A 16,428-nucleotide genomic window follows, 5' to 3' on the forward strand; every position below is an offset into this window, starting at 1 on the left:
ACATGAGAAGGGAAATCAACACTATGCTTTTTAAGGGGCTGGGACACAGCAGGGCAGAGAGGGCTGTGAACAGTGCATACAAAAACGATCTGCACACAAGCTGCAAAGTGCCCCAGGCTGGGAGGGGGGTTACTAGGCACTAGGAAGGCTTCTCCCCGGGTTTGCCTATGATAAGTGACACATGTAGGCTGGGAGTAGTGATCCCGGCTGAGCAGGATATCCGGCTGTATGGAAGAGAAATAAAACATCTCTCTATGGTAAAGCTGTGACACTGGGAGCTAGAGAAGACCCTCTCTGTTTTTCGGGGGTTCTGAGATCATAGTTGTCTACTCTATATTGGGAGATCTCCCGAACTCCCGGGCAGGTAAGATAAACTCCCAAATCTCTGTGGTACCTCCCATACTACAGGAAATTGTCTGTCACTCTCATAAACAGCGACTGGCTTTGTTAAACAGTTATCATAGATTTTTCTCTAGTTTTTACAATGAGCGTAAGTAACATATTTCAGAATATAGATATGTATTACAAGAAAATGCCCGCCGCTCTCCAGCACACTGATACATAGTTGCCTATTCTTCCGGAATGTCCAGGAAACTCCCAAATTTCTAGGAGTTCTTCCAGACTCTCTGGACAGCAGTGCAACCTCCTGCATCCTGGCCACTTCCCTAGTGAAATGGGTGGGAGCAGGCTTAATGATATCATTCACAGTGAATCATGTCACCCTGGCCCACTCCCTACTGTATTATGCAGCAAACTGCAACACTGAGCAGTGGGGGCGTGGCTAAATGATGCAATTCACAAGGCCGCGTCCCCCGGACTCGGCAGCGGGATCTTCCGAAGGAGAGATAAGAAATGTTGGTAATTATAAAATGTAGTCATTACTTAGTCGTTTCCCCAGCGTATCCTCAGAATATCTGAGATTGTCCTGCACACATAATCTAAAAGTGCGAGTCAACTCTTGATGTGTTGTGTGTCTGTGAGTGTGTGTGTGTCTGTGTGTGTCATTGTTGCCTAATCTCCTGAAATATTGGGACACCTCCCACGGAGGTCTGCTAACCTCCTGGATCTCTGGTCTGCGTCTCGAACTGCTGGCCTGTGCACATGTGATGACGCAACATCGCTCACAAGTCTGGACTTGCACAGGTGCACTAGGCAATACATGCATATATCAGGGAACAGCAAGTAGAATGAGGTCCTCGTGACACAAGTGAGTCAGCACAAGGTTTGTATTACAAATAAGTCATTTTTCATTTTTAATAATTTGTTAGATGTCCAAATTATTTGTTAAAATTTTATAGAGAAGGGGCTTTCTTTCTGCTGTGCTCTGTTTATTCGCCCCGTTATCACAAGCGATTGGGCCCCTATGCTTCTTCATACACAAACCCCCTCTGGCGGAATGCTGTGCTTAGTACTATAGGTTCCACCTGCTGGTGCTTATCACGCCATTTGGCGGCACTAGATATGGCCATTGGTGGAGCTAGACAGGCCCATTGGTCAGAGCAGGACATGAACCGGGGGATTTAACAATTGGACATTTGGGAGAACGAAGTGGGGGAAGGAGAGTGGAAGAAAAAAAGAATGGAGGTACAAGTTATGATCAAAAGGTCTAAGGTTTTCATTCATCTGCCAAATGGTGGTCGGCAACCAAAGGGAGATTGGACTTCGCCATGGTCCTTTCTGGTTATGTTTTGTACAGGTCTCAAATCATATGAGAATTATAAGAGTAATTAAAGGAAAAATTAAATCTCATAAAATCAAGTAGGTTCCTGGAGGTCATTGTCGTTGAGAGATGTCATATCCAGGGGTCTTGACTGGATGAAACCTTCAGCTATCACATTCTTTGTAACTTAACCAGTCGTACCATGTGGCCTTGAATTCGGACTATCTGTCAGTGGCTGAAGTAGCTAAATCTTCCTTGTCCAAATTAAGATCAATTCTCATGAACCAATGAAAAATGTTTAGAGGGGATGTAGACCTCCATTTACAAAGGATAATGGCTCTGACTACATTTATAATGTGCTTTAAAATGTTGATTTGATTTGAATTTAGAAATAGACATATCCATTGAGTTCAAAAGCCAGAACGCAGGGGTATAGAGGCTCGGGGTCTCGGCCTTTCCTCTGATATGCGCCTCGCCTCTCTTCAATAATTTACCAACTTGGAATAATAGCACCAGATGTAGAGTGTCTTACCAGGGGCCTAATTATACTTCCAATACTGATCTGAGATGCCAGGCATCATTCTCTTGACGGCACTGTGGCATCTATACCACCTGGTGAATATCTAGGACCACAACCAAGCTGGAGATTGCATGTACAAATAGAAAGAACCAAGAGTTTAATGTCAGCCTGTTCTTCATCTAGGCTGACATCCAACTCTGGGTTCAAGGTTAAAGCGTATTTAGGAAGTGAAGTGGAAACCGTCTCTAAGTGCAATTTATAAATTTGTGAGATTAGTGTTTGGAAGGAGTCTCAGAGAGGCAAAGAATCTCAAATGAGAATGGGCATCTATGAACTTGTTAGGAACCCCTCAAACCAGTACGGCAAAACTCGGAGTTTGCTCTGAGAGTCTGGTATTCACTGTTGCCCCTGATGGTGGGGACAGACTTGGCTGCAGACTAACAGAGGGTCGTGAGATGCGTACCGGCTGGGGGGGAACCCAGGAAGGCAGAATGAAGTCCAGGCAAAGGTCGAGGGGCGGCAGCAGACAGAGTATCCGTTAAACAAGCCGAGGTCAGAGGTCACAGGCAGAACAGCAGCGTCAGAGTCCAGGCAAAAGATCAAGGGGCACAGGCAAACAATCGTAGTCAGATGTCAAGGCAAGGGTTGGCAACAAATAATCAGGATTCAAATAGAGCAGAAAGCAAGAGACACAGCAGGCTAGTATGCAGCAAGCAGGAATTATAATTGGCAGGGATGGATTGCCTTATATATGTGATGTGGCCCAATAGAATCCCTCGTATCAGAGGGAAGGACAGCCCAGCTAGGCACTAAGTATTTGAATTGCGCGTGCGCCCGGCTGTACTGGATGCCGGGACGCGACGCTGCTGCACAGAGCATCCCGATCGTTGCCTTGACTCAGCAGTAAGTGACGTCCCGGTCGTCATGACGACGGCCGGGACGTCGGGGCACAGCAAGAAGCGAGTTGCGGCGGTGCCTGAAGCCGCCGCGGCTCGTGACAGAACTTTTCAATTGTTACAGAGGTTTAGAATAAAATGAGTTTGAGATTAACTCAAAAATAATGATTTCAGGGATTAAGGGCGATTTTAAAATCAGCAATGAATTTCACCCACTTGAATCTATCAGCTGGCCGAGGTGGAGAGTAAGTACGAGGAAACCGAACCAGATGAGAAGGGGGAGTTTGAGCGTGTAGGCGTTAGTACTGGTAAGGAGGGGGGGGAGGGAAAGAAGACAACCAGATTGTCAGGGAATGTCCTCAGAATTAACAAAGCAGTACATCCTGTGTACGTGTGGATAGTGGGGGGTGGTGGTAAGGCAATGGTAACAAAAGGAGGGGGAATTCCCGGCAAAGGAAGTGGGAGACACAAGTAATTATGAAATGTAGACAGTACTAATCACACATGTAATCCTATTAAGAAGCCAAGAAATTAGAAAACATCTATAATTAGTTACATGCTCAATAGTGCAACTAGTTCAGTCAAGCCACATTCAACACAAGTTTATGACATCACAACTGGAGGCGGAGCAAACCCCAAAAGTAAAGAGAAAGTTATCATCTGAATCTGTGGGGTATTCAAGGGCTCCCTCCCAAAGCGAGAGGCCAAGGTTATAATCTTAACTCTTAAGGTAAACCAAATTTCATGATGGAGTGCTAGAAAATACACCAACCAAGCCATCAGAATAATTTATGTAGGGACGCAGCATCCACTGATTTTGGTATGTTCTTTATACGAAAGTTATTATGCCTTGATCTGTTTTCCAGATCTTCCAATTGTTCTTTAAAAGGTTCTAGCTATTTATAAACTTCCGGTACTTCAGATTCCACAAATTCTTGGAAGCGGCATATATTGTAGACACTGCAGTTAGTTTCTTAATTCATTCTTGTATAACTATCCATACCTCAGATAACCGACATCTTCTCGTTCTTAATCAGAGTGGTGCAGAGGGGAAGTGACCACAGCCTGCTGACTGTTCTTCCCTGCAGGTTTAGTGAAAATAGGAACAGTTTCAGATTACGAGGGATATTTTTTTTTTTCGTTGACACACGATGGCCTCAAAAATGTACAAGATGTCAGATCCAGCACAAAACGTGTCTCAAAAATAGGAAGCAGTAAAGTCTGTCAGTTACAGAAGAGGCTCTGTAGATAGTTTCTGTTATGATATACTGATCATAAGGCCAGGAATCCCCTGATGTTATCACAATTTATATTCACTTAAAAAAGTTGAGTTGTGTTCTAAACTTCCACCAGTAGATGGCAGTATTGGAACATGGTCTGAGTTCAAACAGAATGGATGGTTCTATGAAAATTCTTCCTGTCCCCAACACCACAGAAATGAGTTGATATCATACTGCAAGCAGCAGATGTCTGTAGCTTTTAATAATAATAAAGGAAAATGGTTAATGGAAAAATAGAAAGCAAGTCTCACTTCAGCTCCTTGTATTACACCCTCTGGTAAGATGAAGGGCACTGTTAGTGTAGGGTAATCTTGAAGCCCTAACACCAGGGCTATTAACTGATGTGTGGGAGTCAGTTTATGGGAGAGAACTCACTATGTGTCTTGTGGTTGATGAAGACCACTCTGGCTGGCAAGTCAATAGGTGGGTGCCGTTGGCCATGCAATGATATCGGGTTTTTGAACCAGGATGCGTTCAGTAGCAAGTTCAGCCTGCCCACATTATAGACCCCAGGGAGCACCGACATAGGCGGAGCCCAGGCACGAGCGAAAGGCAAGGTTTTTGCTATTACAACGCTTACACTCTTGGCTGGAATGCTGCTAGCCTTCGGTCACAGTAGGGAGCAGCGAGGATCCAGGAGCAGGGGAGAGAGCCAGGAAAGATAGAGTAAGTGAGTGCACATAAACTCATCATGGATTTGCTGATCAAACATAACCTCAAACCAGTTTTGAATTAATTTTGGATATGTCTTTTGTCTATATATTGTGGTTCCGTAATAACAAACTGTCTTAGGTTGTTTGTTTTACAAGTGAAAGATATTATCTGGGCAGCACGGTGGCTCAGTGGTTAGCACTTCTGCCTCACAGCACCGGGGTCATAAGTTCAATTCCCGACCGTGGCCTTATCTGTGTGGAGTTTGTATGTTCTCCGGTATCCTCCCACACTCCAAAAACATGCTAGTAGGTTAAGTGATAGCTACTACGTGTAATTTTTAAATCAAAGACTATCCAAATCGATCACTATTCTCCAGCATTCACACCTGTCCTACAGCAGGTGTAAAAGATACGGGGGTAAAACAAGCGTAGTTACACTAAAAAGAGGATTTGAATTAGCCGCATCTGTGTGAACACGCCCTCACTGTACATGTCCTACATTGGTCGGGCGCTTCCCTCCCCAGTTCCGTCCCTCAAGTCATTAGGGATCGTAAGTGTCAGATGCATGATATGAATTTTGTGCCATTGCATTCAGATACGTAAGTTTGGTTTCTGGGCATGCGCAACATACGCTACAAGAAAACAGCCGTACTAATGTCTCCATTTGCACAAGTGTTTGTAAAATGTTGTGCTCAAATAAAGCATTAGAGAAAAAAAAACATGCAATTTTAATGTTTTTATTTCAACCTTCAATGAAATAAAACCAATGGGCACCGAATACAGAGTTTAAGGAAAAACTTGATCCTCCCAATCTGTCCATTGGTCAGTGTGTGTTAGGCCAAAGATTCCCAGCCTGCTACCTTGAGGTCATGGAACTCCTCAGTAAATTCTAATATCCTTATAAGTTACACTAATGGGTGCATTATTCCATATAATATCCCCTCCTACTAATCTCTTTTCTCCAACCAACAGTTCTATTTTTAAGTCATTCATTGTATTTCCTCTTCACACTGAGCTCTCATCCCTGTTATACAGATAGATTTTGAATTAATTCAGTACATATGCACAAGTAATGCTATTATATGTATAAAATCTGTAAATAACATCGGCATTACCTGTAAGATCTGATGTCATTATGTCAGTGTACATAAGGACTTGTATATTATAGGGAATAGCGCACAACCTATTATAAATTTAATGCATATTAGAAATCACCTCAGATTTCCATGACCTGTATAAAACACTTGACTGGTCACAATCGACTTCTGGGCCACATACTGACTGATGGCAACCCATTCTTGCCTAATCAATGCTTGGAGTTTGTCAGAATTTGTATGTTTTTGTTTGTTGAGGATTGACCACAAGTTCTCAATGGGATTAAGGTCTGGGGAGTTTCCTGGCCATGGACCCAAAATATTGATGTTTTGATCACCGAGCCACTTAGTTATCACTTTTGCCTTAAGGCACCGGGCTCCACCATGCTGGTAAGGCATTGTTCCTCACCAAACTGTTCTTGGATGGTTGGGAGAAGTTGCTCTTAGAGGATGTTTTGGTATCATTCTTTATTCATGGCTGTGTTCTTAGGCAAAATTGTGAGTGAGCCCACTTCCTTGGCTGAGAAGCAACCCCACGCATTAATGGTCTCAGGATGCATTACTGTTGGCATGACACAGGACTGATGATAGCGCTCACCTTTCCTTCTCCGACAACCATTTTTGCAGATGCCCCCAAAACAATCTGATAGGGGATTTATCAGAGAAAATTACTTTACCCCAGTCCTCAGCAGTCCAATCCCTGTACCTTTTGCAGAATATGAGTCTGTCCCTGATATTTTTCCTGGAGAGTAGTGGCTTCTGTGCTGGCCTTCTTGACACCAGGCCATCATCCAAAAGTCTTTACCTCACTGTGCATGCAGATGCACTCACACCTGTCTGCTGCCATTCCTGAGCAAGCTCTGCACTGGTTGTGCCCCGATCCCGCAGCTCAGTCAACGTTAGGAGACATTCCTGCTGGACGTTCTTGGGCGCCCTGCAGCCTTCTTCACAACTAATGTACCTCTCTCTTGAAGTTCTTGATGATCCAATAAATGGCTGATCTAACTAGTAGCAATATATTTGCCTGTGAAGCTCTTATTGTGCAAAGCAATGATGACAGCACATGATTCCTTGCAGGTAACCGTGGTTAACAGAGGAAGAACAATGATTTCAAGCACCACCCTTGTTTTAATGCTTCCAGTCTGTTATTCTAACTCAATCAGCATGATAGAGAGATCTCCAGCCTTGTCCTCATCAACACTCTCACCTGTGTGGAACTGGCAAAAGATGGTCAGCAAAGGCAGACAACATGTGGAGAAGCATAGAAGGCAGGTGCCGCTGGGATAGTGGAGACAGGATGGAGAGTCAGCTCTGCGGAAGGCAGATTACCACTGGAATGGTGGCCAGGACACTAGGAAGTGTCAGTTCTGACGTCAGCAGGTTACCACTAGAATGGAGGTGAAGTGCAGAAGTAGAGTGTCAGCTCTGTGGATGACAGGTTACCACTGGGATGGCAGCAGGAACACTAGGAATTGTCAGTTCTGAAGTAAGCAGTGTTACCACTGGAACGGAGGTGAAGTACTGAGGTAAAGTGTCAGCTCTGCGGACGACAGATTACCACTGGGATGGCGGCAGGAACACTAGGAAGTGTCAGCACTGAAGTCAGCAGGTTCCACTGAAGCGTAGATGAAGTGCAGAAATAGAGTGTCAACTCTGTGGTCAACAGGTACAGGGGAGCCACGATTAGCACCAAGAAGGTAACTAAAAGAACAGGCACCATACATCCAGGGGAAGTGCCTTTTTAAACTTTGGAGCCAAAATCATCAACCGATAGGAGAGGAGCAGAGAAAATGAATAGGATAGGTCTGCGCATGCAGAGACCCAAAACAAAGATGGCGGCAGCCAGGATGCAGTGGACGGACCGGAGAGGCAGGTAAGAGGGCCAAGGATCGGGTACGCACCCGGCGTGTGACAAGCAGGGAACAGGAAGCAGGAACACAAGAGCTGGTGAACCAATACTCTGGCAAAGCATTGGTGTAAATGGGATCCTAATATAGGAGGAAGTGAGTCCTGATAAGAGGGGAGTGATTTCGGCGTTCAGAGCACAGCTGACCGCCGACTGAGACAGAAACCGAGCTAGACAACGGGATGCGGCTGTCATGCAAATGAGCGTGCAGCGAGGGTCCTAAATCCAGAAGAGCGTCCCGTTGCCAAGCAACGGGATGCAAGCAGGAAGTGAGACAGGCGTCCGTTCCCCCAGCACCTGAGAAAAGTGCGGGGACGGCGCCTAACACTATTTTTTTATATAAATCCAACAAAATCTCTTTAGAATTCCATGCCTCATTAATAAACGTGTCAGTGTGGCTTCTAAAGATCAGGCTGGGGTGATAATATTTCATTTGTGTGTGCCTGTGGTCCCAAGTAGGGGGGCGGAGGGTTCCTTAGTCTCCCTCTGGTGTTGCTCATTTCAGGGCACTACCCCACACAGACCCTACTTTACCCAGACTAAGGTGGATGCACTGAACACTGAATACAAGGTAAAAAGTCAATTTGCATACAGGACACACAAATACTAGTACACACACCCTAGCTGAGGAAAGGGGGTGCTACATATATAACTAGTAACTATCTTGCATATGACACCATGGTAGGAAGAAGTTTGATAAATAAGGTCCAAACTAACTTTATTTTTTATTAAAGTTTTCTTTAAGACCTGTAAATGTGCAAAATTAATCATTTTCAGCTTATTCAGCGACCTTTACTGTTTCCAAAATAAGACAATTTCCCATAATGTATTAGCTGTGTCACTTAGTTTAACTGAGTCTGTAGATATAATCTGAGTGACAAGCTCAGCCTCTCCCTGTGTTGAGAATGTGAAACACACACACTGGTGTCTGAGTGTCAGAGACTTTCACTTTCATTTCTCTCTACTGCTGTCAGCGATGGCGTCTGCTGATCTGAGACAGGAGCTGGACTGTTCCATCTGCCTGAACATTTATACAGATCCTGTAATACTGAAGTGTGGACACAACTTCTGCCGGGTCTGTATTGATCGTGTGTTGGATACACAGGAGGGGTCTGGAGTTTACAGCTGCCCTGAATGCAGAGCAGAGTTTCAGGATCGTTCTGTTCTGGAGAAAAACAGGAAGCTGTGCAACATAGCAGAACATGTCCGTTCTATTCCAGAGGAGGAAACTGAGATATTCTGCACTTATTGTGTCCTCTCTCCAGTACCTGCTCTTAAAACCTGCCTCAGGTGTGAAGCTTCTTTCTGTGACATACATTTGAGGACACACAACAAGTCAGCAGAACATGTCTTAATTAATCCCACTATTTCCTTGGAGAAGAGAAATTGTTCTGTGCATAAGAAGATCCTGGAGTATTACTGCACAGAGGATGCTGTCTGTATCTGTGTCTCCTGCTGTCTGATTGGGGAACACAGAGGACATCAGATGGAGTCGATGGATGAGGCCTCTGAGAAGAAAAAGGAGAAGCTGAGAAATGTTCTGCAGAAACTGACCACAAAGAGAGAGGAGACTGAGAAAAGAGTCCAGAGTTTGCAGGAGCGCAGGAGAGACAACCAGGAAAAAGCAGTTGGTGTAACAGAGAAACTGACTGCCCTGTTTAGAGACATCAGGAGACAGCTGGATGACCTAGAGAAGAGAGTCCTGAGTGAGATCTCTGGGCAAAAAGAGAGCATTTCACTCTCAGTCTCTGATCTGATCCATCAGCTGGAGTTAAAGAAGGACGAGCTGTTCAGGAAGATGCATCACATTGAGGAACTGTGCAACATGTCTGATCCAGTGACTGTCTTACACGATCCAGACATAGGTGACTTGTGTGATACTGAGGAGCTGAGTAATATGACTGATCATGTGACTGTCACACAAGAACAGGAATCACACAGGGATAACTCATGTAATCTCTCTGAGGAGGGAGATACTGAAGAGGGAGATACTGAAGAGGGAGATACTGAAGAGGGAGATACTGAGGAGGAAGATACTGAGGAGGGTGATTCTGAGTGGGAGGATACTGAGGAGGAAGATACTGAGGAGGGTGATACTGAGGAGGAAGATACTGAGGAGGGTGATACTGAGGAGGGTGATACTGAGGAGGAAGATACAGAGGAGGGAGCGAGATATGAAAACCAGGTTAATGATGTAGAATGTCTGGATATGGGTCTCATCTCAGAGACATTACACACGGGGTTATCTGATATAATAACAAGCATAAATGTATGGGTCTATGCGCAGGAACCTACAGACATTTTACTGGATGTAAACACAGCTGGTAATAATATACATATATCAGGTGACCAAAAAACTGCATCCTGGTCAGATATAGAACAGGATCGTCCAGAAACATCTGAGAGATTTCTGGATAATTCTCAGGTAATAAGCACCAGGATATTTTCCTCAGGGCGACATTACTGGGAAGTGGAGATTAGGGAATCAGAGCTTTGGAGTGTAGGGATGTGTTATCCCAGTATAGACAGGACAGGACATCAGTCACACATTGGATGTAATAACCAGTCCTGGTGTTTGGCTAGGGAAGATGATGAGTATTTACTGATACATGACAGTGAGGAGATCCAATTATCTTCCAATATTCCCTATGATACAGTGAGGGTATATCTGGATTATGAGGCTGGACAGCTGTCCTTTTATTCTCTGTGTGACCCGATCAGACACTTACACACTGTCACTGCCACCTTCACTGAGCCCCTTCATGCTATATTAGGTGTTTGGGAAGGTAGTATACAAATATCTGGGGAGAATCAGGAGCTGGGGGAAATCCTTCCAGAGACCGGTGACATCACAGGGAGGGGAATCTGATTGGTGGAACAATTAGCCCATAGAATGGAGCAGTGGGTGGAGTTACAGCTGTGTATATGAAGAATATGATCCTGGTATAAGTAATAAGTGTATAATCTTGTGCATACAATGTCCCAGCAGGTCATACTTGTCTATCTCCCGGAATGTCCTGGAGACTCCTGAATTTCAGGTAGTTCTCCCAGACCCCCCTGGAGATCAGGCCTTTCCCCCGGACCCCGCCCTCTTCCTAGTGAAGTGGGTGGGACGGGGCCTCAATGACACAATTCGCAGTCAATCACATCATATTAGCCCCACCCCTAGCAGAGAAATACCACATCTGCATCACAAGGTGGAGCCAAAATAATGTGCTTCGCCCCCTCCCCTGCACTAACCACTTGATCATAAAAGTTGCCAATTATGCAGCAGCTGTGTTTTATTTCCAACATTATCTAACATCTGTATTCCTGGAATGGTAAATATAATTAATTCATACTATCATGTGTAAAACTCAGAACAATATTTTTATGTAATGTCCAATGATTATTCATCAATTATATGTCAGTAATGCAGTTAATAAATGTCACAAATTGTTCCTGTAATCTGGCATTATTGTAATCGTCTGTGTCTCCGTAGCTGTTGTGGTACTATAAGTCGCAGCATTTATGTAACACATACGTGACACATGTAGGCTGGGAGTAGTGATCCCGGCTGAGCAGGATATCCGGCTGTATGGCAGAGAAATAAAACATCTCTCTATGGTAAAGCTGTGACACTGGGAGCTAGAGAAGACCCTCTCTGTATTCCGGGGTCCTCAGATCATAGTTATTATATTGAGAGATCTCCCGGACAGGTAAGATGAACTTCTTTGTGGTACCTCCCATACTACAAGAAATTATCTGTCACTCTCATAAACAGGGACATAAACAGGGACATGCATTGTTAAAAACCTATCACCATAGATTTTCCTCCAGTTTTTCCAATGAGTGTAAGTAACATATTTCAGATAATAGATCTGTACTACCAGAAAATGCCCGCCGCTCTCCAGCACACTGATACATAGTTGCCTATTCTTCCGGAATGTCCAGGAAACTCCCAAATTTCTAGGAGTTCTTCCAGACTCTCTGGACAGCAGTGCAACCTCCTGCATCCTGGCCACTTCCCTAGTGAAGTGGGTGGGAGCAGGCTTAATGATATCATTCACAGTGAATCATGTCACCCTGGCCCACTCCCTACTGTATTATGCAGCAAACTGCAACACTGAGCAGTGGGGGCGTGGCTAAATGATGCAATTCACAAGGCCACGTCCCCCGGACTTGGCAGCGGGATCTTCGGGAGGAGAGATAAAAAATGTTGGTAATTATAAAATGTAGTCATTACTTAGTCGTTTCCCCAGCGTATCCTCAAAATATCTGAGATTGTCCTGCACACATAATCTAAAAGTGCGAGTCAACTCTTGATGTGTTGTGTGTCTGTGAGTGTGAGTGTGAGTGTGAGTGTGTGTGTGTGTCTGTCTGTGTGTCATTGTTGCCTAATCTCCTGAAATATTGGGACACCTCCCACGGAGGTCTGCTAACCTCCTGGATCTCGGCTGTGCTTCTCGAACTGCTGGCCTGTGCACATGTGATGACGCAACATCGCTCACAAGTCAAGACTTGCACAGGTGCACTAGGCAATACATGCATATATCAGGGAATAGCAAAAAGAATGAGGGTCCTTGTGACACAAGTGAGTCAGCACAAGGTTTCTATTACATAATTAATTTTTTATTTACATTTTTAATAATTTGTTAGATGTTCAAATTGCTTTTGTTAACATGTTATAGAGAGATTTTGATAGTTAGAGAAGTTAGGGCCAATTAATTGATCATTATCAATATTTATCGCCTTGATGGTGCTTTCTTCCTACTATGGTCTGTTTATTTACCCCGTTATCACAAGCGATTGGCCCTCTATGCTTCTTCATACACAAACCCCCTCTGGCGGAATGCTGTGCATAGTACTATAGGCTCCACCTGTTGGTGCTTATCACGCCACTTGGCGGCACTAGATGTGTCCATTGGTGAAGCTAGACAGGCCCATTGGTCAGAGCAGGACATGCCCTGGGGGATTTAACAATTGGGCGTTTGTGGAAAGAAAGTTAGGGAAGGAGAGTGGAACAACAAAGAATGGAGGTACAAGTTATGATCAAAATGTCTAAGGTTTTCATTCATCTGCCAAATGGTGGTCGGTAGCAACCATTTATTTGCTATAGTTAGTGCTGTTGTATTTTAGCATTTGTCGCTTTGAGGTGAGGTTCAGATGTATAGCTGGTCTATCAATGACTCAATTCTTTAATTGATTAATCTCCTCCTCAAACTGAGACATTGCCATGTTGCCTTCAGATGTTTTTAGACTTAATTTTGGTTACATGTGAATAGTTCTACCTCATGTTTAGAAATGTATCTCACTGAACAATATAGCTTGATATTGGCTTTATTAATGTCTTTCATAGACCTCCATTATGAAATTTGGTTTATCTCAAGAGTTTTGTTGATAATAGGTGTACTTGTGTGATTAGTACTATCTACATTACACAATTACTTCTGTACCCCACTTCCCTTGTTGGGAATCTCCCTCCTTTTTGTTACCATTGCCTTGCCCCCCTCCCCCCACATCACACACACTATCCCCAAGTACACAGGATGTACTGCTTTGTTAATTCTGTAGGCAGTGCCTCCCAGTCTGGTTGTCTTATTTCCTGTCCCTTCTCCTTCCCCCCTCCTTACCCGTACTAATGCTTACTCTAAGACCCCCCTTCCCATCTGGATCAGTTTCCTCGTGCTTACTCTGCACCTCCTTGTAGATAAGCAGTACTCCTTTACCAGAAAACCACCATGAGTCTAAAACTCCTATCCTTAAATGTTAACAGCTTCAACTCTCCCCAAACGTACAATGCTTCTACAATATCTTAAACGCCAAAAAGTGGCGTGATAAGCACCAGCAGGTGGAGCCTATAGTACTATGCACAGCATTCCGCCAGAGGGGGTTTGTGTATGAAGAAGCATAGGGGGCCAATCGCTTGTGATAACGGGGTGAATAAACAGAGCATAGTAGGAAGAAAACCCCATCACTGCAATAAATATTGATAATGATCGATTAACAAGTGTGAGGGGAAAGGCAACAAGGCAAGTGACATTAAAGTAGAGCAAGTGCCAAATTGTGGGCACAGGGACTAAGTAGAGCTACGGGATCAGCTTACCTTTGGGGCAGTGTCCTGTGGGGTTGCAGGCAGAGAAGGTGTTGAGAGAAGACCAAGTGTCGAAAGGAAGAACCTTCCCTGTTCCAGGGTTTTAATCTTGTGGAAATGGCACTCATGTATCACCAAAAGATGGAAAGGAATGCTCCATCTATAGTAGACCTTATGGGCACCAAGCATTTATATCATATGTAAAAGGTCACTTCATTTCTGGAGCTTTGTGGGGGCTATTTCCTAAAATATTTGCAGATCCAATTTTGTATGCAATGGAGGATGAGTTCAGATAGCTGAGAGAAGTTGCTCCTTATATCGGTAATAGTGAAAGCAAACAATCACATCCCGAGGAGGAAGGTTCTAAGGAAGCTTAAGGTGAAGAGCTCTATGTGCTTGGTCCAGTTATAAGTTCTTTGGTGAAACATCTGGCAAACACTGACAAAATAATTCTTATATATATTTAGAAAGGGACGCAGCGTCCACTGATTTGGGTATGTTGCATATATGAATGTTATTACATCTGTTTTCCAGATCTTCCAATTGTTCTTTAAAATTCTAGCTCTTTATGAACGTCCGTCAGTTCAGACTCCACAAATTCTTGGAAGTGGCATATATATCGCAGACGTTTTGTCCCAGCTCTGTAAGTTCCTGCTTAAACACTGCAGCATCTTAATTCCTTCTTGTATAACTATCCATGTACCTCAGATAACTGACATCTTCTTGGTCTGAATCACAGTGATGCAGAGGGGAAGTAACCCCAGCCCGCTTACTGGTCTTCCCTTCAGATTTAGTGAACACAGGGACAGTTTCAGATTACGAGGGATTATGTTTTCCGTTTGGACATGATGGCCTCAAAAATGTACAAGATGTCAGATCCAACACAAGACTTGTCTCAAAAAAAGGAGACCTTAAAGTCTGTCAGTTACAGAAGAGGCTCTGTAGATAGTTTCTGTTATGATTTAATGATAATAAGGCCAGGAATCCCCTGATGTTTTAATGATTTATATTATCATTTAAAAAAAAAGTCGAGGTGTGTTCTAAATTTCCACCAGCAGATGGCAGTAGTGGAACATGGTCTGAGTTCAAACAGAATGGATGGTTCTATGAAAATTCTTTCTGTCCCCAACACCACAGAAATAGGCTGATATCGTACTGCAAGCAGCAGATGTCTGTAATGTTTTTAAAGATAATAAAGTGCAATGGTTGCTGGGAAAACAGAATGCAAGTCTCACTTTAGTTTCTTGTATTACACACTCTAATAAGGTAAAGGGCACTGTTAGTGTAGGGTAATTTTGAAGCCCTAACACCAGGGCTATTAACTAATGTGTGGGAGTCAGTTTTTGGGAGAAAACTCACCATGGGAATTGTGGTTGATGAAAACCACTCTAACTTGCAAGTCAATAAGAGAGTGCCGTTGGCAATCCAACGATATCGGGTGTTGGACCTAGGATGCGATTCAGTGTCAAGTTCAGCCTGCCCACATCAGAGACCCCAGGGAGCGACGACATAGGGGAAGTCCTGGCACAAGGAAGCGAAAGGCAAGATTTTTGCTATTACAATGCTTACACTCCTGGCTGGAATGCTGCTAACCTCCAGGCCGGGTGTGGGTGTGCTACCCCGGGGTACCTACACGGGCGGTCCTCTGGTCCGTGGAAAAGATTCTCACCAGCAGCCTGTTTCATTAAGGATCTTAACTTAAGAAACTTCTTATTTCAGTCTCCTGGACAAAACCATGTTACAATGCAAGGGGTGCAAATTAGTATTCTGTTTTGCACATAAGTTAAATACTGACTGTTTTTTCATGTAGCACACAAATTTTTGATAGCTTATTTGTACACTGAAATTTAAAGTTGATATTTGTGTGCTACATGAAAAAACAGTCTGAGCCCCTTAGCTAAACTAGGTAGATAATTACAATGCCCCCCCCCCCCCCCCAGCTGTGGCACAGGCCTAGTGCCTGAAGTGGAGCTCGGGCCCTCTGCCCGGGAAAGAGAGAGGATAGAGTGCGGGCGCGGGCCTGGGAGAGGTGATACTCACAGGGAGTCTTACTTGTTCCAGGGATGCATCTGGCCACGTCCACGTATGTTCTCCTCTGGGCTTCTAGGAACGGCCGCCGGGACTTCCCTCCTATTTCGAGCGACAGCGGGTCTTCACAAGACAGGTTAGCTCGCAGCCCTGACAAGGGCTCCCTGTCTTTACTGCCGGCGGGACTTCCTTCTCCTGGCAATGCTGCTCCACGTGGTCCTCATTCCCCGAGTTCCGCCGTCGACTGGTCTCTCGGCCGCGACGACGGCACGTCGGCGCCTGATGACGTCAGCTGTTGTCTAGCTGGCCAGGCGGGGA

At 44.4% G+C, this 16,428-nt stretch overlaps 1 protein-coding gene across 1 annotated transcript; it reads left to right on the forward strand.

Annotated features, from left to right (window-relative positions):
• Positions 1-8,949: 8,949 nt before the first annotated feature.
• LOC142150340 (E3 ubiquitin/ISG15 ligase TRIM25-like) lies at positions 8,950-11,448 on the forward strand. Its single transcript, XM_075205538.1, has one exon. The coding sequence runs from the start codon at positions 8,986-8,988 to the stop codon at positions 10,876-10,878; it is 1,893 nt and encodes a 630-aa protein (XP_075061639.1). The 5' UTR covers positions 8,950-8,985; the 3' UTR covers positions 10,879-11,448.
• The last annotated feature ends 4,980 nt before the right edge of the window (positions 11,449-16,428 follow it).

The sequence above is a fragment of the Mixophyes fleayi genome, chromosome 4, assembly GCF_038048845.1.
Source record: "Mixophyes fleayi isolate aMixFle1 chromosome 4, aMixFle1.hap1, whole genome shotgun sequence".
Taxonomy (NCBI): Eukaryota; Metazoa; Chordata; class Amphibia; order Anura; family Limnodynastidae; genus Mixophyes; species Mixophyes fleayi.